Here is a 23,924-nt window from a genome sequence, read left to right on the forward strand (position 1 = left end):
AAGGGTCTTCTGGCAGCAGGAGGAAGCTGTGGGAGGAGTGGAGATCTCCCCCTGTGATGAACCCCACAGTCTTCACCTCTGTAAGTGCCCCTAACCCACGTGCAAGAAAAGCACCACTGCAGGGGACATGCTGGGAACCCGATTAGAGCACCCCTGGGACACGGGACACAGAGCTGACTGGTTCAGGCTGGCTGGGTTCCAGATGTAGACCCACCACACTAGGAGGAGATCCCGGCCCATCCCACAACAGGGGTATCAACTCTTGAGTCTTCTCCTGAGAGTATAAATCTTGCCATGCCATCCACTTTTGCATAATTTACCTATCATGTCCCATATCCTTCTAATTTTTCTTTAATCGTGAACTCTGCAGACTAGCAGAGAAGCCTTTGGAAACTAAAGCATTTAATGATTTCCCCCCAAACCAGAAAGTATTGGGGCCACCATGAAACTAGAGCAAATGTTCAAGAGATATATGCCAGGGAAGAGGGCCAATCCCCACCACTTTCGGGCTCACATAGTTCTGTGGCTGTTTCCTTACTGGTTTAATGTGAGTTTTCAGAGCAGACACATTCACTTCTAAAAGTGTAAATACCAAAAACACCTGGCAAAGTGACTTGTAAACTGTGAGCCCCTTTGATTATAATTATTGAAGAAACACATTCTAAGAAACATAAATAACTTTTGGATTAAACACCATTTTAGATTTCCTGTACTTCTTGTTTCTCTACCCTTCAGGATGTATACACTGAATTCTTAAGTAATTTAAAGATAGCTCATCATATACTCTCTTCATAATTCTCTTAAGTCTTCTGGTAAATACATCTTGTCTTTAATAATAAAATAAGTCCCTTGATGGGAAGAAGCAACTTAAGTGACATTTTTTGTCTATAATGCTCAGCATAGGGCCTTGCACGACAGTAGGCATTTAATAAATTCATTGCATTGACTTTTGATATGAATACTTAAAACTGACTGCATTATGGGTTAACATCGTAGAGAAGCTGTTCCCCAAGCCTTCTTCCATTTACAAAAGACACTCAAAACCCCCTCCTCCGGGAGCGGTCCACGGGGGCTCTTGAGGTCAGGCCGGGAAAAACTGCCCTTCTCTCCAAAGCAGGACTCTGGCTGGGGCTCCCTTCATCTTTACATCTGAGGGATGTGCAGCGAGCCCCTTTCCTGCTGGAGGCACTAATGACCCCACACTCTGTCAGGACGGGAGGCTTGGGGGTTCAGAAAATAATGGTGATGGCAGAAAGAAAGGTGACTGGATCCCAACCAGGTGGCCCTCCTAACAGCACCCCCCAGCATGCACATAGCCAAGCAGAGGGGAGCATCTGGGGCCAAAGTCATCCAAAAGAAAGACAGTATCTTACCTGTCCAAGAAAGGGGCTCGGAGAGCAGGCGGGAAACAAACGAGAGAGAGACACATTTTATGTAGTGACCGACCACTATGGGAGTGTCACCTCCCGTCTGGGTCACCAGCAACAGCCCACCAAGAGGATATAGCATGTAAGACAGGGGTCCTGCTATGAGGAGTGTAACAGACCTGGATGACCAGGTTCCCATATGCTTTTTAATAAACCAAAACAGAGCCGTATTTTAAAAATTCTACAAACAGGTGCTGATGCGGCCTCCTGTATTTCTCCCAATATTCTGAGGCCCCTTTACATTAAGTATATCTGAAGTTCCTAGCTGGCAGTGGGAGGAATGCGATGGGCCAAGGCAACATGAAATTCTAAGTCTTCTGGATCCTGTGTGCGTCACTCATTTTTTTGCTGTCTCGTTTCCAACACGTGAATCCCTAGATTTTAGACCGGAAAGACGTTCATTCATCCACTCCAACCGTCTAAATTAACAAGATGGGAAAAGCAGGTGGCAGAGAGGTCTGCCTAATACCGCACGGGGAGGTGACGGCAGAGCAGGGGTTAGAACTCACGTAGACTGACTCCCAGACCCACGATCCTTCTCTACACCATGACGGCCAAGAGAAACTGCCAATACCCTCAAAGTTGCCAAGGTACATGGCGTCAAGTTACATCCTAACACGTTCTAATGTTCCAAACCAGGCTATGAAGGAGGTCCGTGAGATCTCATTCCCCGCACTGTCCTGCAAATGTTTAAGTACCGTGAATAAACACGGGCAGGAAGACAACTCTGGGATCTCACAGGCACATGCTCACACTTGCTTCACACACTGCCAGGGGAGCCCACTGCTGACTATGGGCTGGGCCAGACCTTTCCCACCCAGCACAAACATACCCACCTTTAGATCTAAAGCCCTGTATGCATCTAGTCATGATGATCTAGAATGGGGCACCTTCAAGCTCATCTTTCAACCCTCTAGCTAGCAGGCTGGCCAGGTTGTTACATGACAGAAGGGAAGCAAAGAGAAGAGGCTACCTCGCCACTCTGAGTGCATAGCCTTACTACCAAATTGCTTATAATGAGCAAAATGGTGCTAAGCCATCCATTTATGGTTTAGTCATTTGCTAAAAACAGACAGCACCATTTAAAACAGTATTTGGTCCCTATTCTTAGGACGTACATATTGAAGTATTTAGGCACAAAGGGATATTATGTTTGTAATTTACCTTCAAATATCTCAGAAAAAAAAATGTATACACACATAGAGGCAGAGAGGGATGGAGGGAATTGATAAGACAAATGGAGTAAAATGTTAACAATAGGAAAATCTAGATACAGGTTACGTGGATGATGTTCTCTGTTCAAATTTTATTTTTGCAGCTTTTTATAAGTTTGAAATTATTTCCAAAGAGAAATGCAAAAAAATATACCCCAAACCAAGAAAACAGAAACTAAGGTAAAACAACAAAAACATCTGGTGACAGAGGTTAGGCAGATGAAAAAAGCAAAGAGGTCATTAAGACAGGACAGAGGATCCCAGAGCTGGGGGTGGTGACAGCAACGACATGGAAAAGGGACACTAAAGAACAGAGGGGGCGCACAGACAACATCGCTATCAGGTCTCTACTACATTCCTCCCTCTCTCTGGGTATCCCCAATCAAGACAGGCCACGGAAGAATGACAAGTGAAAAACATCTTTAAAATTTTTTTATCTTGCTTGCTACAGACCCCATCCATCTTTGAGAGGGATAACCTCGCTGGCGAGTAGAATCATGTGGCCTTTTTGTGATGTCAGCTGAGCTCAGAATGTTTATTGTCTGGACAACCCAACCAGCCTCCTGGAAGCAGGCGTGTGTGACCTCCATACACTTCAGTAGTCAGAATATGGAGAACTTCTCACTCCTCAGCATTTCTGGACCTCGAATCGCTTCCTCTGCTCTGAGCACTTTTCCTGATATCACGTCCTCACGTGCCACCAGCTTGCCAGGTAAACTCTCGTGCCACTAGGGCCACAAAAATGTGGTTTTCTGAAGCTTGTAATTGAGTACTCTACCAGATCATGTTACAGGACCACGATTTAGTGAGAAAGTCAAATTACACGTGGGGAGAAAATAATTTTTCAAAATGTTGCCTACATGGTAAGTAGTTCCTGCTGTTTATTCATTTCTTGCAAGGGAAGGATGGGGGAAACATTTGTTATCAGACTTTTTTCCCCCTCTGAATCTGCATGAACCCTCAAAGTGACAGTCTGTCTAAGTAAGGAGTGTGTACTAGTTTCAGCCCTGTTTTGACAACCTGGAGAAGATCTAGACTTATCAATCCGTCAGAAGGAACCTAAGGCAGGGGGGAGCTGATGAGCCTATCCTGGAATAAAGTTGAATGGGCTGAGGACTTGCTATTCAAAGCATGGTCCATGGACCTGCAACATCACCATCACCTGGGAGCTTGTCAGAAAAAGGCAGAATCTCAGGCCCTACCTCGGACCCGCTGAATCAGAATCTGCATTTTTAACGAGATCTCCAGGTGATTCCCATGCACGTGAAAGTCTGAGAAGTGCTGTTCTGTGCAGTGGTTCTCCTAAGCATCCATTTGCCTATACACAGGACATTTGTATCCATCTGTTTCCCAAACTGAGCACAGCTACTGGTGTGCGATTTGAGGCAAGCCGGCTTCTTAATCCAAGTATTAGCAACCATCAGGCAGCTGGGATCCACCCGAACGCTCTCTGGCTGTGGGTGGGAGGCGTTTTAATTGGAGAAATGGGCTTCTCGTCCTCAAAGGGATCTTGTAACATAGCTATGAGGTCCTCGACCAGGCTCCCTCCTCTGGGCCCTCCAGGGACCCAAAGGCTGCAATGCAGAGTGAAACACACACACACACACACACACACACACACATACACACTCTCTCTCTCTCTCTCCCCCCTCCCCCTCCCCCTTGCCCCCTCTCTCTCTCTCTCTCTCTCAGCCGCAGGAGGGTCAAGAGAGGGGAGGGCCAGGCAGAAAGCTGTCATCTGGTCCACATCTTATATTCTTCTTTGGAGAGGACCTTTCCAGGGTCTCAATGACACCAGCACCCCATTTGGAATTCCCCAGGAGGTCATCCAGAATAGCTCTGCCTATGTGGATGCCACAAAGGTCATTGTTTTGCTTCAGTTTTGCAGTACCTTAAAGCACCAAGGTTGAACCTCTAGGTATGTCTCGGGGGGAGGGGTCCCAACAAGAGGACGCCCAACCTTGCTCAGCTCACCAGAGTGTTTCCTCTGTAACCCAGGCATTGCAAAGACTGTGTCTCCTACTGAGGCGTCCAGCCCAGCTCAGGCCCTGCTACCCCAGTACCAAAGCAGCGCTCTCCGGCATGGGGTGCATAACACGGTGCTCTCAGCAGGTGAGGCCTTCTCTGACTCAGGCGGGCACATGTGAGAAGCTGGGGAAACAGGGGCTGCTCCCCTAAGGGCAGGGTGCCTGTGTGTGGGATCGCCGCGTGCTGCCTTTCCCCACTGCAGTCTCCTGTCCGGTGCTTCCTTTAGCAGAGGCCCGCAGGTCTGTAAAGTCCTCTGCTTCTCCTCTCCTGTCTCTCAGGCTGATGGAGAACAGCACTTTCTGCCAGACTGGGCTGTTGCAGACAGGCAGTGAGGCTGGAGAAACGGCCACAACCAGTGGTGGTAGAAAGAGGGGCTCTAGGAGGCCAGAGGTCTGGCTGCCTGCTGAGCCACCTGTGTCTATCCTCAGAGGAGGCAGAGGAAAGGTGTCTGCGGGGAGGGATGCACCTGACAAATGCCAAGGCTTAGTCATTGCAAGGGGAGTCTCTACCTAGAGATCAAACTGCTTTTCTCTGGACAGCAGGAAGGAAGGCCTTAGCCTGCTCTCCCCACCCCATCCTCTGCCTGCTCTCAGAACTGCACTCAAGGAGGGGCAGAGGTAACCTGAGGTCCTGCCTGACTACCTGCCTTCTTGCCCTTCTGCTTCTCCACCCGGCCTCCAGCCACCCCAGGCCTCACTGCTCCCTGCCTGGCTCGAGGCTCAGACCCAGCCCTTTCCTTTGCAGGCTGCATCTTGGGGGACCCCCCAAACAGAGAGAAGCTGAGGAGGAATTGCACCATCTACCGGCCCTGGTTCTCCCCTTACAGCTACTTTGTATGCAAAGACAGAGAGAGCCACCTGGAGACCTACAGCTTCCCAGAGGTGCAGCAGGACGAGGGCAGGGGGGACAGCTGCCTCCCAGAGGACACGGCTGAGAGCATCTGCTCGTCCTCCTCCTCCCCAGAGAACACCTGCCCCCAAGAGGCCACCAAGAAATCCAGGCACGGCCTGGATTCCACGGACTACATCACATCCCAGGACATCCTAATGGCCTCCAAGTGGTACCCGGCCCAGCAGAACGGCTACAAGTGTGCGGCCTGCTGCCGTATGTACCCGACGCTGCACTCCCTCAAGAGCCACATCAAGGGGGGCTACAAGGAGGGTTTCAGCTGCAAGGTGTACTACCTCAAGCTCAAAACCCTCTGGGGCAAGGAGCAGAAGGGCCGGCCGGGAGACAGGCTTTCCTCAGGCAGCTGCCAGGCCTTCAAGTAGGCCTGCTGGGTGGCGGCAGCTATCTTGTTAGCGGACAACGCTTTAGGTAAACAGGGGATGATGCCTATTTATGTCTCTACAGAGAGGCCAATAAACCAAAGTTAGTGACAGCCTTCTGTCAAGTCTGAGGTCACCCTGTACCACCTGTCCTTCTCAGTCCCTGGTCCCCATCCCATTCCCCTTCTGCTACCAGTTGCCTAGCAACACCAGGCCCATCTCCCTGCCTCTCTTTTTTTTTTTTTTTGAAAGACAATACCCAAAGTTTGAGACTATCTTCTAAAGTGGTGGTTTTCAAAGTGAAGTGCTCAGACCAGCAGTGTGAGCATCCCCGGGGAATTTGTTAGAAATGAAATTCTCAGACCTGCAGAATCAGAAACTCTGGGGGGTGGGCCCCTCAATCTGTGTTCTAATTGCCCTCTAGGTGATTCTGATGCAGCTCAAGTATGAGAACCACTGTTCTAAGACCCTGGCCTTCCTGTTGGTCCTTCTGTGATTGGTCCTTGCCCTGCACCGTGGGAGAACTCCCACTGAGGGAGAAGGGTTGAACGCCCTTTTCTGTCGGTTCCACCAGCAGAATCTCTGCACAGTTTGAAAGCTTCTTAGGTGTTAGATCTTCTGAAGGGTGGAACAGGGAGGACAACATGCCCCACGCATAAGGCAGAAAAGAGGCAAACAGGGCTGGGGCCCATCCCACCACGTGTACCATGATCCTTCATTTGGAAGGGACATCTCTGGCTGAAGCAAAACAGATCACTTCTGGCCCAGGGGGGTATCTTTACATGGCTCTGTTGAGTCATGTCTAAAAAGCCCAGTAAACATGTGAAAACACTGCTTCCTAGTACCAAGAAATGTCCCAGCAGACAGCCCTGACCCTTATTCCATTTCTGAGCAAACCTCATAGCCAACTCTGACCCAGAAAAATGGATGAGCATCAAGGGTGCAGCAAGGACATCGGTTTTGCCCATTATGTGTTTACAGAAAAAAGAGCTTATGTTTGACGGTCTTATTTTTAGGCCTTATTTTCCTGTCATTTCATCTCCCTAATGCCTCAGTGGGCCCCTTCACTGCAAGGGGGCATTTCCTTTCTGGGACCCTGGCACCAACCCTCCTCTTGTGTCTGCTTCCCCACTGCGTGGCCAATGGGTTAGGGTGGAGGATCTCCCCTTACCCTTCCAGTGGTCACATATTTAAGTCTTCCGAAGCCCCACTTTATAGTTTGGCCGAGCTGCTTCTGCTTATCACTGTTCTGCTAAAATATCATTGGTGGGGGCTTCCCTGGTGGCACAGTGGTTGAGAGTCCGCCTGCTGATGCAGGGGACGCGGGTTCGTGCCCCGGTCCGGGAAGATCCCATGTGCCGTGGAGCAGCTGGGCCTGTGAACCATGGCCGCTGAGCCTGTGCGTCCAGAGCCTGTGCTCCGCAACGGGAGAGGCCACAACAGTGAGAGGCCCGCGTACCGCAAAAAAAAAAAAAAAAAATATATCATTGGTGGTTCTTTTGTGAGAAACAGGCTGGCTCACACCCCCATCACACACCAGTCCCTTGCTGTGAGAGCACTCCCAGTCCTGCACCCAGTTCCCCACTCTTTCCCTCACCCTCCACCCACTAAGTCAGAGTCCCAGAGTCTACTTGATTTGCAGGCTCCAGCTGGCCTGGGAGCCAGGACATGCAGGGTCCCACCCACTCACTGAGGGGCAGGGTGGTCTTCAGGCAGCCCTGACATTATTCCATTGCTTCCAGGGCCCGGTTCCCGGAGGGAGCAGATGACTGACTCTGGCGAGTCTTTAGTCCTCACTCTGACCTCCTGCTTTCCTAAATGGAAAGGCCACCGGAGCCCCCGGAGGCTTCTCCTTACAGACGCTGCTGTGCACGTGTGCCCCCTTGACAGGGCTCCTGAGGGAGTACAAGGAGGGGGACACGGAATGGACTTGAGGAGACCGGTCGCAGTCTCAGCATGGTCTGTGGCAGGACCAGGTGCGGAATCACTCCTCATCTGGTCTCTCTCCCTCTGCCCAGCCCTCACTCCCTCCTCTAGGGCATCCACATCATGGGCACAGAGCACAGCTTAAAAAAAAAAAAAAAAAAAAAAAGGGGGAGAGAGAGAGAGAGAAATCCACCCAAAGGCCAGGGACTGAGCCCAAGGGCCACAGCACATGCTAATCACGGCCTGGCAGGTGCGAGAATTTAGCGTTTTCTCCCTAAGGACAGGGTACTTTCCACCTTTCACATCTAACGTAGGGTCATGATGATCCCAGTAGCTTTCTCAGTACAGAGCTCTGAATAGTTTCCGCACAGCAGAAAATGCACGCAGAGCACAACTGCACCGAGCAGAACAAACACGCCCCCCCCTCCCAGTTAATGAGGGGGTAAACGGTACTGTGCCCTGGGCCACTGCCAGGCATTCTGTTGGGTGCTTCTAAAATACGATCGCATCTGCTCTTCATTATAGCCTTATGTGGTGTGTTGTATTCCCATTTTACAGGTAAGAAAGTAAGGCTCAGTTCAGTTCACTCAGCCCGAAAAGGGCAGAGGATATGTGACCCTGGTTGATCTGACCCTCCAACTTTCCTTCAGGCCTGGCCTACCAAAGTATCAGGTTTAACGAAAACTCTGCCTTCAAAACGGCTACGCGTTCCAGTCAGGGGAGCCTGGTTTTCACGATGTGGGTTTTGCGAGAGCCTGCAGCTCCATATTTCTCTAACATCCCTCTCTGCCAGCATCCCTCCTGCCCTTTCACTTCTACTCCCTGCAGGGAAGCCCACATCTCAATGAGTCAGGCCTCCTCTGCTGAGCTGTGTTTCAGCGACACCATAACCCTTCTAGGCAGGTGTGGGAAGAAGTCTGTTTGCCTCCAGTATGGACATTCCTGGAATGGGCCCATCCAGAAACCTACCAACTACATACTTCAGACATTTAGTCGGGGAGTCAGTGAAATTTTATAATCTTGATGATCTTAATTATATCTGAAAATATCTATGATGTACTTTTTCAAGCACTCAAAACTTGCTGCTGCCGCCAGTATAGTCCAGTGATGTCTGGAGTTTGAAAAGACCTGGGGTTTGGGAGAGTCCAAAAAAAAAAAAAACAAACAAAAACGGGTATAGCCTAGGCATTACTGACATTTTGGGCTGGATAATTCTTTGTGGTGGGGCTGTTCTGTTCACTGTAGAATATTGAGCAACATCCCTGGCTTCCAACCACTATGTGTCAATAGCCTCCTTCCGAGTTGTGACAACCAGAAACGTCTCCAGACGTCACCGAACATCCATCCCTTGGGGGAGCGAAATCGCCCTTGGATAAGAACCGTTGGTACAGCCCGATCCTGCAAGGCTGGTCTGAATCAACTGCCCCTGAAGGCACCACCTTCCCCAGCTCCTTGAAGGCACACACGAGTTCTTTCTAAACACCACACACCCTTGGGAATGGTGCGTCACAGAGCTGATGCCACCGGGCTCGGGAAGTTGGGAGGCGGGTGGGGGAAGGAGCAGGTAGAATAGAAAAGGCAAGAAAAGACAATGGAAAAGCTTTTAGAAACAAGAAAGGTTTATTTAGCAAAAGCCACTAGACTAGTGACAACATCCAGGGAGTAAGTGCACTTAACATGAACAGAATCTTTTCCCAGAGAGTTGATCCAACAGAGTTAATGCCACACAGTTTCAGGAAGTAGAGCGTTCAGGGGGAGGGGGCAGAGTGGGAGGAAGCAGTCAGGCAAAGAGAAAATAAAAGGAACACAACCCCTAAATGAGAGTTGAGAGAAGTGAGGCTATGAAGAGGCTTTATAGACAGCATTGGTATAAGCAGGAATATGATTTTCAGTCCCAATATACAGTCCATCCTGTGCAGAGAAGTTCTTTCCTGGCTCCGCAACTGTGGGAGCCTTGTGTACGCAAGAGTCTGCTGGCACCCAGGAAAGGCTGGGGCAGGTACAGTAAGGGAGGCGCCCCTGGTGTCCACTTGTCCTCCATACAGGGCAGAGTAGAAGGATGAAAAAGAGGGGGGCAGGAGTTGAGTTAGCAGAGCAAGAAGCAAGGAGAGAGGAGGACAGGGTGACATCGCTCGGAGATCAGGTCTGCAACATTCCCTTTCCTTCCCAGTGGCTGGTGACCCTTCAAGGCCCCTAGATCTGTCCTTTGTCTCCTTCACCTCCAACACACCTAGTGCGCGCTGGTGTGGGCTGCCAACACACAAACCAGTGCTCCAGGGAGGGCCTGAACTGGGGAAAGAATGGGGCCGAGGTGGGTGGAAACCACTGCGGGGTACCCCGAGGGCAAGGGTCTTAAATGGGTCCCAAGTCAGCGGTACATAGAACTAGTCTCTCCAATTCTTCAACCTCTCCACCGTCTCCTTTCTTCCTTCCCTTGGCAAGGTTTTCAAGACCCTTTTAGAAACTATCCCCCCCACCCACTCTTCTCCCCATCCCAAAGAAGCCTTCTCCTACCACATTCCACACACCTAATCCACTGGCCTCTGGCTTTGTCCTCAGCCCCTGCTTGCAGGCAGTGGGCCTGGAGAAGCCAGACCTTCCACTCCCCTGAACACCCCAAATTCTAACGAGCTAAGAGGTCCCACACTCAAGGAAGCCCGGGTAGAATTTTGTAAGCTAGCTAGAGAGGCTCAGCCAAACCGGACTCCTAACCTCTCTCCTTTGATTTCATGGTTCTTCCTTCCCTTGTGTACCTGGACCTACTTCCAATGATTAATTAGAAAGTATAACAAAAACAGGACCACCTCTCTCCAACCAAATGCACATTAGAAAAAGAACACAAATCTACTGTTGATTCAAACACCCTGGAGATTCCCATTCTCTTCTCTCTGGTCACTTCTCACAAGGCTATGCACACGTATACACCTTCCCTCACACGTGTGTGTCAATGCCAGCACACGTGTACACACATGCACACACACACGCACCCGTCCCATTCCACTGACACCCTCGTGCACCAAGGAAGGCTAACACAAAGCTACATTTCCTTAATTTGGACTTTCTGGTCTAGAAGAAATCCAACTGTAGCTATAAGAAAAGATCTGCACTTTCATTTCTATATTTTATAAAGCCAAGTTAGGCTTGAAGAACTCAATTTTGCAACCACATCCTTACCAACTGATCCCCAAATAATAGTGCAGTCTGGGTCTGTGGTTTGCTGTCCAAGATAAAGACTTATTTCCCCAACACTTGGCACTAGCATGTCTCAGCTCTCTCTTCAGGCACCTTTAAATCTGTTAACAGCCACTTAGGGCCTTATTGGAACCAAGGATAAGTAAGCTAGCCTTCCCTGCCCCAATCAGCTCACTGTACCAGGTGGCAATCTCTAGGCCTAGATGGTAAAAGAGAATTGCACCTGGCACTTTTTACAGGTGTGCTCGAGGCATGCATCCACAGGGAGACAGGTCAAGGGCAAAGTGACTATCGTTTCTGACTTAAGTGGCAGTGATTCTGAAGAGTGGAGTTGAGTGGTCTCAGCTACCAGTCTCTGTTTGCTTTTTTTTTTTTTTTTTTTTTGATCACTACTGCGCAGTGGAAGGGACAGGTTGAGAGGTAAGGCTGGGGGCTCCGGGTCTCTGAGGCTTTTATAGAGGCAAGAGTGCTACAAAGGCTTCAGCTGGCACAGCCCCTGAGGCAGGACACAGGGGAGAGAGGGCAGCTTTCCAGCCTCCATGTGGACGAGCTGGACTTGCAGGCAGGCGGTGGGCAGGGCATCCACGCTGAGGAGTCAGACCTAAGTGATCTGGGGCAGGCAAGAGGTTGCCCTCCCCACGGGCTTTCACGGCAAGCGCCTGAATGACAGTAAACTCCCAGTCTCCCTCAGGAGCAACACCTGAAGCCCACCTAGAGAAAGTGATTGGCTCCAATTCATCTGAAAGCTTATCCCCGCAATGTGACACATCCCAATTCCACGTTCACACTGAAAGGACTATCCTGTCTTTCAGCCTAGAGCGTTCGACCTCTACAATCTTTGCAAGGGCCTAGAGAAGGAATTCCTCCCACGAAGGCCGGGGAGAGTTAGGCAATTGGTAGCATCCTGATATCCAAACACGAAGTACCTGAGAAGGTACCGATGGCTTCCCTTCATAGTCGGGACCACAGAAGTAGGGGGGGGCGGCGAGGGGGCATCACACGACAGAGCAGGGGAGCCTGATGATGCAGCGGGCAGGGAGCAGGTCCTTCAGCAGCCTGGTGGTCCTCAAGAGGGACCCTCTCCCAAAGCCATGGGCTCTGAGAGGCCCCTTGCCCAACCCCCATCCACCCAGTAGTCGCAAGCAGGAGGCAGGACCTGATTCACTTCTGGGAAGCCAATGTCTTCCCCACTTGACCCTCCAAAGCAAGGCCCTAATCCTTTTCTGAAACTGTAAACGCTTCGGGGCCCCTGGGTATCCTCAGCGGTGCGCATTCGCCAGCAGCCCCTACCCGGGCAGCAGCCAGACTTGGCCCCTCCACACCTCGGCCACGGCCTCCGCCTGCTAGCACCACAGCACCTACACGGCGATCTCATCGTCCAGGCTGTCGCCCAGCTCCTGCCTCTGCAGGACGTTCCGCAGGCGGGGCAGCTCCTCCTGGGACCACGAGTCGCGTTCCTCGCTCTCGTCCGTGTTGGATTCGTACTCCGAGGCGATGCCTGACTCTCGGAACTTGATGAGCTCCAGGCTGCCCAGCAGCGGCTCACCCTGAGCAGGGGGCGGGGTGTCCTCGGGCGGGAGAAAGCGGAAGCACTCCAGCTTCACCAAGCAGTCGCGCCTACCTAAGGGGCTGCCCACTGGGTGGGCGAAGTCGGCCAAGCCCGCGCCCAGGGGCGGCGAGTGCAGGTCCTCTGGCTTCGGGGTCGTGGGGTCACAGAGCACGGGAAGAGCTCCAGAGCGGAAGGTGATCTCCAGCAAGCTATCCTGGGAGCCCACTGGAGGTGGGGGAGAAGAGGGGGAGGGGGCGACATTAGCAAGGTGCTTGGTCTGGAAGCCACCGTTGGCCCACCCAGGTCCCTGGCCAGTTGAGCGAACCCTCACAGGGGCTCTTCAGCCCTTCCTTCCACCCCACACAGCACAGACACGCCAGGCTGAAGGGGACGAGCTCAGGGGAGGTGGTAAGGGCAGGGCAACGATAAGCGTGTCATCAGCTGGTGAGGTCCGTGGACGCCTTGAATGGGGTGTGTGGTAGGAAGAAGGTACCAACTGAAGAGCTACCTTAAAAGCATGTAGTAACACTTGGTGCAACCTTGTAAACTGGCATTAATTAGAATACAACAGGGCCTTGATTAACAAAAAATAAAAATCCAGAGAGGCTTTCAGAGCGGTGAAGTACAGTGGTTCCCAATCCATAACTTTGGGCCACTTTAAAAACACAGAGTTATCAGCCCTGCCCCAGATCTACCAATGCAGAACCTCTGTGGGTTGGATCTGGGAATATCCATTTTTTAAAAAGCTCACGGGATCGTTTGGGAGAACTACTGGTATAACAGGGAAAGCATTAGACCTGGGTCTGAATCTGGGCTCCACACTTTGCTAGGCCTGAAACTGTGGGCTGGTTACTTAACCTCTCTGAGTCCGTTTCCTCATCTGTAAAATGGGCACAGCACCGCCTACCACTATAGGGATTAAATGAGATTATGTATACGATCAATGGATATTGGTCCACAGCCAGTGCACACTTAGAGCAGCAGACAATCCAGGGACAAGCTCAGGAGGAAGGGGTGGAGACACGCTGTCTTCTAGTACTTCTCAGTGCAGCCTGGGGGCGGCTGGGAGTAGAGGCAGGCATCTCAGGCCGGGAGCCGGGCAACCTCTGCCACTAATCAGCAGAGCTAGCTGGCCACAGCTCACTCCTCTGCCTTATCCATTAAACAGACGGACTGCTGCCAGCCTTTTCTATGCTGCCGAGTTGTCAAATAGTGCGGGGAGAGTAAACTACCAAACAGTTCGATGTCTCCTGCAGAGCTCACAGAGACCACGATTCACGATAGGTGCTCAGCGTGTTTCAACCGGAAAGGCCCTCTGAGAAAGAAACGGGCAGCCCCAGCTTACGTGTAAAGAGCCCGGGCCCCCATCGAGGAGAGGCTGGGTGAACATGTGGTCGTGACTCCCGGGGACTTTCAAGGTCAAGTCTCGGCACTGGGCTAGAAGGCAGCCAAGCCCCTCTCTGGCCCTGCCTTTTTATAACTCCATGAAATGTACGAATGGGACAAACAGAGCTGCCTTTGTTTTCTGCTGGGATACCAGGTCAGATCAGGGGTCCAATAAAGCACCACCAGAAAGCTTTAGGGAAGAGAACATGTGGTTCCAGAGCTTCCCCATGGAGGTGAGGCTGGGCAGGGCCCCGGCTTACTGGCGTTCTGTCCCGACAGCTTCAGCTCCAGCTCCTGCACCTGCTTCACCAGCAGAGAGATGTGCTGAAGCATGTCCTTGTTCTGCAGCAGGAGCTGGTGCACGCGAGCCTGGGCCTCCAGCCGCGCCGCAGCCTCAGCAGCCAGCTGGTCCTTCAGTAAGTGAACCTGCAGGGGAGGAGCAGGCAGAGGAGACAGCGAGAAGACAGGACAGAGAGAAGGGAGGCACGTGAATGCAAATGCGAGTCACTGGTGGACGGCCAGGACCAGAGACACCTTCCACGTTCAATTCGAGACAAAGAAGCCCTGCCCCGGGCAAAATGGGCACCCGGGCTTGCAATTCAGAGGAGAAGCCAAAAGAAGCTGCTCGCTGGATCTCTCTCTGTCCTGAGTGAGGGCCACGATGTGTCACTCATGTACGACTCAGAGCCCCACACCACGAGCAAACGGTAGGAAAGAGTTGGGCCCCAGACCCTGCCCCCGCTCCATCCCTGTCGGAACTCCTCTGACAGCTAACGTATTACTGCTGTGTTGAGGCAGGTACGTTTTTCTTGTCTTTTAAAAAACGAAACCAAAAACTGATATACTGACCCACTAGCTAAGAACAGTGTCACAGTAAACCCCCTGCAATCTTCCCTCTTCCCTTCCTCGCATCCAAATACCGTGAGAAATAGGAAGCCCTACACGTGCCCTTTCTAAGTCAGTGAAATGGCTGTCATGGTCTGTGTTTCCACATCTGTGGGTGAGTGTCAGCTCCCTTCCCTGACCTTCCATTCCCTTTTTATTTCTCAGGGCACCTGGGAGCATGCTTCATACCTGGCAAATGTCAAACGTTTGCTGACTGACTCATAACAGGGCCTCATCCAGCAACCCCGGCAGGGCTGAGGTAAACAGCTTTACAGAGACGCCCTCTATGAGAAGAGGGGGACCCTCATCAACTCTCGCCTTCTCATGGTAGAGCACCTGGCAATGGCATACCCCGAATGCTCAGGGCCCAGTAGGGTCTGCTCTTCGTGCGCAATCTGGGTGTGGGGATTCAATTCAGTGGGAGGAGAGGTGGGGTGATCCTGTCAGGACCCTGGTTTGAAGAAACTGAGTCACGAGATGATGACAATGTTTACACATATGGGATTTTTCTGCTAAGAAGTGGATAAAGGGGTCTCTAGGAGGGTTTCTGAAGGTCCCTGAATAAGCACAGCTGATGAATTTGGTGGCCTGGACCAAGGCATGTGGGAAAGAGCGTTTTCTTGAACCGAAAACATGGTGTGGATAAAGACACAGAGTCAGGGTGAGCAGGGTGGGAGAGCTGCAACCAGGAGCGGAGGAGAGAGAAGGAAGGAACTGGAAAAGCCAATTCTCTGGCTCAGACAACAAATGCTCTGGATTTCTGAAGGGTAATCCGCTCCAGAGAGATTCACGTTCTATCAGGGAGTAAAAGACCATGTCCGCCCCACCGTCTGGCCAAGCCTGACCCAGGGTCCTGCCAGCCCTCCCAGCAGCCAGCACGCGGAGATCATACTCTTGGATGTAGCGGCTGCTTCTCCCGCTGCCCGGATTTAAGGACCTGATCCTGCAGTTGGCTCTGCCTCTAAGTGGGGCCACTAATGAGATTAGTTGCCACTTTCCATTAGTGGCTCCCAAGGTGAGGCCGATCTTTCCCTCAGTGGTTGGGGCGGGGTGGGGGGGGCGGATGCCTAAGGAATGTAAAGTAAATCTGTTCTCCACCAGGTGCTGCTAAGGACAGAACTGATACTTTGGTCCAGAAATCAGCCTCATCTGTTGCCTCAGATAATCTAAAGAGAGATCTAGAGAAGGGTGAGAACAGAGAAAAAAGAGTGGCAATAATATTTCAATCTGGATATCAGATGGTGGATGGCTATTAAGCCTCTATCTTCCCCGGAAACTGAGGCATGGAGGTAGTTCACCCGAGAGTCCCTCAGATCCTGTTGCTTCTGAGAAACAGGACAGTTGCTGTGGGAAGCCCACCCCCAGAAGGGCCCCCAGAGGAAAGGCCAACCTTAACCTTCTATCTGCAAGTAATGTAACTTATTCCAACTAAGAGTATCATTGAAAGGAATGTACCGAGCAGACAGAATTGCTAATTATCCATTTTCTATTTTCTTTGGAACAAAACCGAGACATTAGGCATAAATGTGGAACAAAACTTTCAATGCATGTAAACAGAAAACGTGCAGAATCCTGCCTACCGCTAACTGGCATCTCTGGAGGGTTCCCTGCACACACATGCTACGACTCGGGTGCCTGAACCCCACATCTGAACATCCCAACGGAAGCTGGAACACTTGAGTCTGTTGGTTACTCCCTATGCAACTGCAGGTAATTCACTTCTACTTGGACCTCCCTTTCTCCATCTTTCAACTGAGAGCGTTGGCTAGAGGCTCGGACAGTCTGTGATTTCACATCCAGGTGTATGGAGTGGTCAGTACCAGGGGCCATTCACTAAAGGCTCACTGAAGAACATCTCTAGATTTCCACTGGGAAGTCAGAGAATTAGGACTGGGAACAAAAGAGGAATTCCCTCCTGCAGAAGCCAGGGGAAAACAAATTGGAAGTTTCTTTTGCAGGTATCCATTCTAGTGATGGGGGTACAGTACATAAGAGACGACCCTTGCATCAAATGCTTTCATCACAAATCCACTGGCACTCAGCACCATGAAAAATGCCGTGTCTGAGTCCTCCTCGTGCCAGACTAAATAAGAACTTTAGCTTTGCAAACGTAGTTATAACATTTCGGGCATTTTCAAACCCTGGGAATGAGAAAGCACAAGCTGCTGCTGCCGCCTAAACCCAGCGCTAACGAGCCCTTCTGCTCCTGCAGCCGCCAAAAGTGGCAGCAGGCGTAAGGCTCCGACCTGTCGCTGCAGCAGTCTGCACACCACAGGAGAACCCAGACCAGGCCAAGCTGGGACAAAACAGCCAAGACTTCCTTTAAATGTGAGGCAATTTAATAGTCCCTGTGTTTTGCATATGTGGGCCTGGCCCTGAAGCACCAAAATGAGGCAGCGTTATTTTCAGCCTTGGCTCGGGCAGACAGCTACAGCTGTGTGCTCACTTCCTCCATGGCGCAACAGGAGCAGATAACACCGTCCCTCCCCTACCAGGCGGGACTTATTTGTACTCAGCACACTCTTAAAGCATCGGACACCTTTCGCAAAGGTAGGCCATATCAATTTCTGGAAAGGCAGGAGTCAGCCTGGCCTTTCCAGAGCTGTGTGGTCTTTGGCAATGACTTATTCTGGTCACGATCTAAGTCCGCGGGAGGGCCACGCCTGGAGGGCGGTGTCCAGTTCTGCATTCCTGCCACAGCACTACAAGCGTAAGTTCGACCCTGTGCCCTCCAGCTGGGGTGCCACTTCCCAAAACTCAGATACCCACCCTCAACCCACCCAGCAACACCAGACCACTGCCCACTGGCTCTCCAGCCTACTTGCCTGGACTCCAGCTCCTCCGCGAGAAGTGGGGGCAGGCCCAGGCTGAAGTTAGGGAGCGGCAGGCACATGGAAATGGCAGTGAGGAGAACCAGAGCGATTTGCCCACACACACACCGGACACACAAGCGGAGGCAGGCAGCGCTGTCTCAGCATGCACAAGGCAGGGGACCTGGGCAGTGCACCCAGGGCGCTGGGGACTGGGGGAAGCCACGAGGCCAGATGCTAAAACTAGGGCCTCGGCGGGGTGTGGAGGGTTTTTAGCGCTGTTCCTCTAACTACGGCATACACAATTGCGAAGCATAGGTAACCAACCACTTGTCTCAGAACAAGTGCAAGTGGCACAGGTAGAGGAGAAATCTTTAAATAGCAACACTGAGCTGCGGTATAACATTTTCCCCATGAGCTAGGCCAGGAACTGGCAAACTGTGAAGGAGCCTGGCCTACTTAACTGTTGCCAGTCAGCCACAGCGCCTGGATCAATTCTGGAGCTGTGTGGGCCCAGCCCGTGGCCATGCGGGCGCCAGCTACATCCCAGCTTTGGTTCAAGGCTTGGCTATACTCTCGTTCGCACCCTTGAACTTCTGGTCCATCTAAAAGCAGGAAGCTAGTGCAGCCAGGCAAGCCTCATGCTGGGTTAGGGAAAGTGGTCCAAAGGGCTTGGGGTTCACTATTTACACACTTATATCTAATCTAGAAATGCTTTTAAGAGACAGCTGAGCGAAACCTTTGCCTGGATACCTTTAAGGCCAGGACAGGCCCTTTCTAGGCCAGCTCTGAACCAGTTTAGGGAGAGGCTGGGAGAGATCTTGAGGTCTCAGGCCAAATCAGAATGCTGTGAAGGAGATCTAAGCCTAGCCCCATTGATAACAGTAGAACCAGACTGGCCTGTGAGAATAAATGGGGGAGAGGGGCATAAATCATGCAACAAGGGACCCCAAGAGTGCACCTGTTTGCAAGAAACCATCTTTATCCTTAGCTCTTCTTGGGAGCCACACAGGAGGACTTGGATGCCCCAGAGCAAAGGAAAATACGTTCCCACTGAAGTGCTGAGATCACAGTATTACCCATTGGAATTCTGAGGACTGCTGGTAGTTTAACGAAGAAAGAAACCTTGCAGTTTGATGGCAGTAGAGTCTGACAGAACAAGTAAAAGCTGACCTCATACTGGACACTGTGCAGAGAAACCAAGTATGCCAGATTTGATATGTTTTAAATGCATGAAAGATGTCAAGAAGACCTATCTATTAGTCCACCTATGTATCTTATATCGTTTATACCCAAAGATATGGATACTAATAAAAAGCCCTTGGATCAAATGCTACAAAGAGAGTGGGAGAGGAACACGCAGAGAAGCCTGTCGCTGAAGGCTGGTTTAGGACTGAATCGGTCCGGAGGACAGGGGAGCTGAAAGCCAGTTGAGAGGTTACAATAATACGGCTGCTTCATTCCCGGGCAGCAAAGGAAGGGGCAAACTGAAGAGACTGCTTATGAGGAAGGGAGAGAAGGGCAGAGGAATCTGCTCCAGAAGCTCTCTGAAGACCTCAAGGTGCTGTCTGACCTGAAGATTTTAGAAGTCTACGTCCCTACCCCAAGTCATTTCATCCATGTGGGATACTGATGCACTCTGGTGGCCTTTCAATCATGTCACTGCCTGAACTGAGACTCAACCAGGACACCACCAACTATAATCAACAGATTCCAAGTGCAGGAGAGGCTGAGGGTGTCCAGCCTGTGGAAGTGGCTGGAACCGAGAGAGGCTCATCAAGTGAACTGCAAGCACCATGATCTTCCCCTCTCCTAGCTTCACTGTCTTCAAGGACAGAGGCAATTAAAATAGGGCCAGGGCAGTGACGCCTGCTTGAGACAGATGCTTGATTCTGGGCCAGAGAACCACTCTTAGGCTTTCATCCTGACTGTGGGAGACTTACAGGTCTTGTGGCTTCGCTGAGTACGTTAACTGCCACAGCACTCTTCTTGTGCAGACTGTACATGTGCAAACAGTTTCTCTTTAGTATTAAGCAGTGACTTCACATTCAAATGCCTCTCCGATAATATTCACCATGAATACACATCAAGCCCGTTCTTAGATAAATAATAATTACTTGGCAACTGATATGCTGAAGGAGAAAAGTATCATGGCTGGAGGATGGATTTATATTTAATGGGAAACTTTGGAAATGACATGAGTTGCTGAACGGCCCCGTGCTGCAGCACGCCGGCTTTCTGCTCCTGTCAGCCATCACACCTGGGAGGAGGGGATTCTCGGGACAGCCACTCCGTTAGTAACTAGAGGAGATGAACTGTGTTATCTGACAAAATGCGATGATTTTTCCCCCCAGTATAAGAAGCCATTAATGACACTCCTCCTCTTTGTTGCTGTTTTGGGAACACCTGCGAATCCTCCTAGAATTAGCGCACATCCTTTTGGGTTCATGGTCTGGATTTTTAAAAAGGTTCAAATCCCTTGGAAGCAGTGCCCTACTGATCTTACTCTCTTGAAACCTGGCTGCAAAAGGCACCCATGAGGCTGGGCCTCAGGCCCAGGTCAGGGTGAGACTGTTACAAAGAAGGTCTTTTCAAGACCCAAGTCATTGCATCGTTCTGGGTAGGCTGCTGGATGCTTCCTCAAGGGGTATGTGTTGGAAAGGACGGCTCCGCCTGGGTGATTCACTCCACCCAAGGGTCACGAGACGAGTAAGGAGAAGAAACGATGAGGCTCGATAAGAGCTCCCTAGAGAAGTCTTCGTGTTCTCATTCAAGAACGCAGAAGGCCAGCCTGGTCGACCAGATGTAGAATGTCGATGCATAGAGCTGCCTTTCCCGATCTCTCACCAACTCTCCAAAGCCTGAAGACCCCACCTTCCTCCTCACTGTCTCCATCTACCCACCCAGGTCCTCACCCTGTCTGACTCCTACCACAGAATTCAGCCTGTAAACGGTACAAGTGATTGTGTCTTCACTATTCCCCGACTGCCCATAGAGAAGATGAAGCTCGGGCTCACAAGTTCCAAGGAAGATGTGGACTCTACCATGCCCTGCACAGAAAGCAAGCGAAAGGCATCCCTGCTAAAAGCAGCAGGGAAATCAGCTCACCCCTCCTTTCTAAAGCAGCAGCAGCAGCGCAACACGTCTTCAGGGCTCAAACAGCACTTGGCTCCTGAAATCTAAGCCAAGTCTTCTCATTATGGCTCAAATACTAAGCCTAAGTTCCTGTAAGTTAAATCCCAATATAATGAACTCCAGGCCAGTATGGTATCAAATTCTGCTTGGAGAAATCTTTAAAAAAAAAAAAAAGTCCTTCCTGGAATGCGTAGATGACTAACAGAGGCATGGAAATCCCTATGGACAAGGTTTCCAGGGTGGTAGCTTCTGCAAGGGTGTTTGGGACAAATTCATACTTTAAACTCTTTTAAGAGTGGTATCACAAAGTCACATCTGTCCTGACTCCAGAGGCGTCCCTTCCCACCCCAAACACCAGCAAATGAAGGTAGGAAAGAAAGGGTGAAATTATGTGCATCTTGTTCCTTAGTAAGTTCAAATCATTATCCAACAACATCCAGCCAAGCCAGCCAAGCCCAACTCAGAGCGGGGGTACACGGGAAGCCAAAACACTTCTTCCCATTTCTACCGCGTCCCCCATCTCTCCCCTCCCTGCCGCCCCCATTCCTCAACAAGCAACGACCCAACAGCGGGAGCCATCCCTCACAGCTCGCTAGGTTGTAAACCTGCCCTGTGCCCCTTGCTAAGGAAGGCGCGTCAAGCCCATGAGAGTGGAGCCTGCGAAGTAGGGAGGAGGCTGAGGAGAACCTGGGCCACAGCCACTTGTGTCTGTTGCTGCTGCTGCTGGAGGAGCTGCTGGAGGAGCTGCATCTGGTGCTGGGTGGACAGCGGCGTGCCCGCGCCCAAGCCCGGGGGCTTCGAGGAAGAAGTGGGAAGAAGCATCCTGGGCGAGGCTGTCAGCATGGGCTCCTGGGGGCGGGCTGAGACCTGGCGGAGAAGAGGAGACACGGCGTGACCCTGGGCAGGCGCCACCTTTAGGGGCCTCGCTCTGCCTTTAATACATACAGCATGTAGGAGGGTGGGGTGAAATGGCCCGCTTTTAACCAAGAGCTGGAAATGCTACGTCCTTTTTTTTTTTTTTTTTTTTTTGGCTGCATTGGGTCTTCATTGCCGTGCGTGGGCTTTCTCTAGTTGCGGGACTACTCTTCATTGTGTGGGCTTCTCATTGCAGTGGCCTCCCTTCCAGAGCACGGGCTCTAGGCATGTGGGCTTCAGTAGTTGTGGCACACAGACTCAGTAGTTGTGGCTCTCAGGCTCTAGAGCACAGGCTTACTGTTGTGGCGCACGGGCTTAGCTGCTCCGCGGCATGTGGGATCCTCCCGGACCAGGGCTGGAACCTGCGTCCCCTGCATTGGCAGGCGGATTCCTAACCACTGCGCCACCCGGGAAGCCGCAATGCTACGTCTTCAGTGGAAATGTGGACAGACTCCCACAGAGGAGATGATGATCTGATGGCCTGGGCTGGGACCACAGAGTCAGAAAACCCTATCTGGACACCTGATGCCATGTGATGGGAGACCAGGCAGCTGAGATCATCCTATCACTTGCCCATAGCTTCCAACTATACCATGTTGTTGAGTCACTTGAGGTTCTGGACTTAGAGGAATCTGTCTCTATGAAAGATAGCTACCTACCACCCCACTACGGGGCGGCTTCTACCTTTACTTTGCTGTGTTCTTAGGGCTCCCTCTTCCAGGCTCTGCAGGGTTCTCCTGGGCTGGCCACAAGTGAGGGAGGCGCTCCAGCCCAGCACGGCCTCCTCTCACAGTGAGAGCCACCAGGGAAGCAAGTCGGGACACAGATAGTGGTCTGGAGAGATCCTCTCTCTGAAAGGGGAAAGCAGTTTCTATTCCCTTCCCTCCTGTCTCCCTCCTGGTAGTTGGACACTTTCATTAAGACGGTTTCTGTGAGCCAGAGAATTCAAGCACAGGGTTGAATTTGATTTCTGGCAGCTCTGCTGCTGGTCCTTTTTCAGATGTGCAAGAGGAAGCACCCAGTGACAGAGGGCTTTTGCCACTTGCAGAGTACAAATTGGGCACCAAAGAAGATATCAGGCAGACAATCTGGAACAACATTGCCCTTCAAACTAGACAGGTTTCTCCTTCTGATGAACTAGCCTAACGACTTCCACTTCAGAAAAGGCATTGCATGGTGAGGAAAGAGAGGCACTCCTGATACAGGGGACTGGCAGGGAATCTACAGGAAGGGGAATTTGTCAGTATTTTCCTCCTGTTGGCAGGGGTGAGGGGGGTGCAGGGGGGGGTTGTTTTGTCTTCGGGTTGGAGGTTCTTAGTTTCTTAACCTGGATCCTATCAGGGACTCCTTGAGGGCGTCCATCATCTCACCCGTACGATACGAGGTTGAAATTGATGACGCCTGAGGTGGTCTGCCAGTTTCTAACCTCCAAGGGACCAATCTCCAGCCTCCCCAGGCGCATCAAAGGCACACAACCGCTAGCTGCAGGCAGAGGCAGCCCTAACTCACTCTGCTCCTTCAGCTAAGCCCCCGGGGATCATGTCACATTGTGCAAGGATTAGCCATGCACAGGTATTGTGCAGCGACAAGGTGCCATTAAAGGTGGGGCTTCCACTGAGAAGAAGGGGACCCAGTGCTGATGGGACCCTGGAGGGTGGCGCGCATCAGGAATGAGCTCTGTGACATCCTGACACTCAGCAGCGTCTAGCATCAACACACGGGGACTGAATCTCTAGAAGTTAGGCCCCTCTGAAAGGAAGTAAAACATGCTCTGGAACCACCACGGTGCTGGGGAGCGCCTCACTCTAAAGGTGACCCGGCAGGCGCTAAGAGGTGACTGACAGTGGCTGAGGCTGTGACACAAACTGCTCTGGGAGGTGATATGCGTGCAGACCACCTGGGTGGGCCACCTCCGGCTTACCTTGGAGTCTGTATGGGAGCCTCCTTCCTTCCCTACCGCGTCGAGGTCAGTCACACCTCGGCTGAACTCCAGGGCATCATTCCCTGGGAGCGGGACCTCAACTGCATCGATGTCCGTCTCCTCTGCGGTGGCCGTGGAGGCCCTCTCGGCTCCGGTGAGCTGGCGGCCTACAGGGACAACAGAGAGGGTAGGGAAGGGGTACAGTCACACTAAGAACAACGTCCTACTTTCCCAACACTTTAGTTTTCAGCTGTGTCACGCCTAGGGA

At 51.5% G+C, this 23,924-nt stretch overlaps 2 protein-coding genes across 6 annotated transcripts in view; one reads left to right on the forward strand and one right to left on the reverse strand.

Moving 5' to 3' along the window:
- The window catches only part of SPATA46 (spermatogenesis associated 46), a 22,613-nt gene extending 16,563 nt beyond the window's left edge, over positions 1 to 6,050 (forward strand). Inside the window, exons 2-4 of one of the 2 annotated variants that reach the window (XM_022565547.2) lie at positions 3,093 to 3,353; positions 4,640 to 4,753; positions 5,414 to 6,050. In XM_022565547.2, coding sequence (XP_022421255.1) covers positions 3,155 to 3,353; positions 4,640 to 4,753; positions 5,414 to 5,940 — 840 coding nt within the window. In that variant the 5' untranslated portion in view covers positions 3,093 to 3,154 and the 3' untranslated portion in view covers positions 5,941 to 6,050. Of the gene's footprint in view, positions 1 to 3,092; positions 3,505 to 4,639; positions 4,754 to 5,413 lie in introns of those variants that run through there. The other variant, XM_022565551.2, reaches the window with a different exon arrangement.
- The window catches only part of LOC111170409 (carboxyl-terminal PDZ ligand of neuronal nitric oxide synthase protein), a 307,338-nt gene that overhangs the window by 6,178 nt on the left and 277,236 nt on the right, over positions 1 to 23,924 (reverse strand). For 2 of the 4 annotated variants that reach the window (XM_022565535.3, XM_022565536.3), the window contains exons 7-10: positions 23,657 to 23,823; positions 21,508 to 21,687; positions 14,251 to 14,416; positions 12,677 to 12,829 (exon numbers count right to left, since the gene is read on the reverse strand). In XM_022565535.3, the coding sequence (XP_022421243.1) occupies positions 12,677 to 12,829; positions 14,251 to 14,416; positions 21,508 to 21,687; positions 23,657 to 23,823 (666 nt within the window). Of the gene's footprint in view, positions 1 to 1,373; positions 12,397 to 12,417; positions 12,830 to 14,250; positions 14,417 to 21,507; positions 21,688 to 23,656; positions 23,824 to 23,924 lie in introns of those variants that run through there. The other 2 variants (XM_022565546.3, XM_089911973.1) reach the window with 2 other exon arrangements.

The sequence above is a fragment of the Delphinapterus leucas genome, chromosome 1 (assembly GCF_059928025.1).
Source record: "Delphinapterus leucas isolate spDelLeu-1000000601 "Yukka" chromosome 1, BTC_Dleu_Yukka2, whole genome shotgun sequence".
Taxonomy (NCBI): Eukaryota; Metazoa; Chordata; class Mammalia; order Artiodactyla; family Monodontidae; genus Delphinapterus; species Delphinapterus leucas.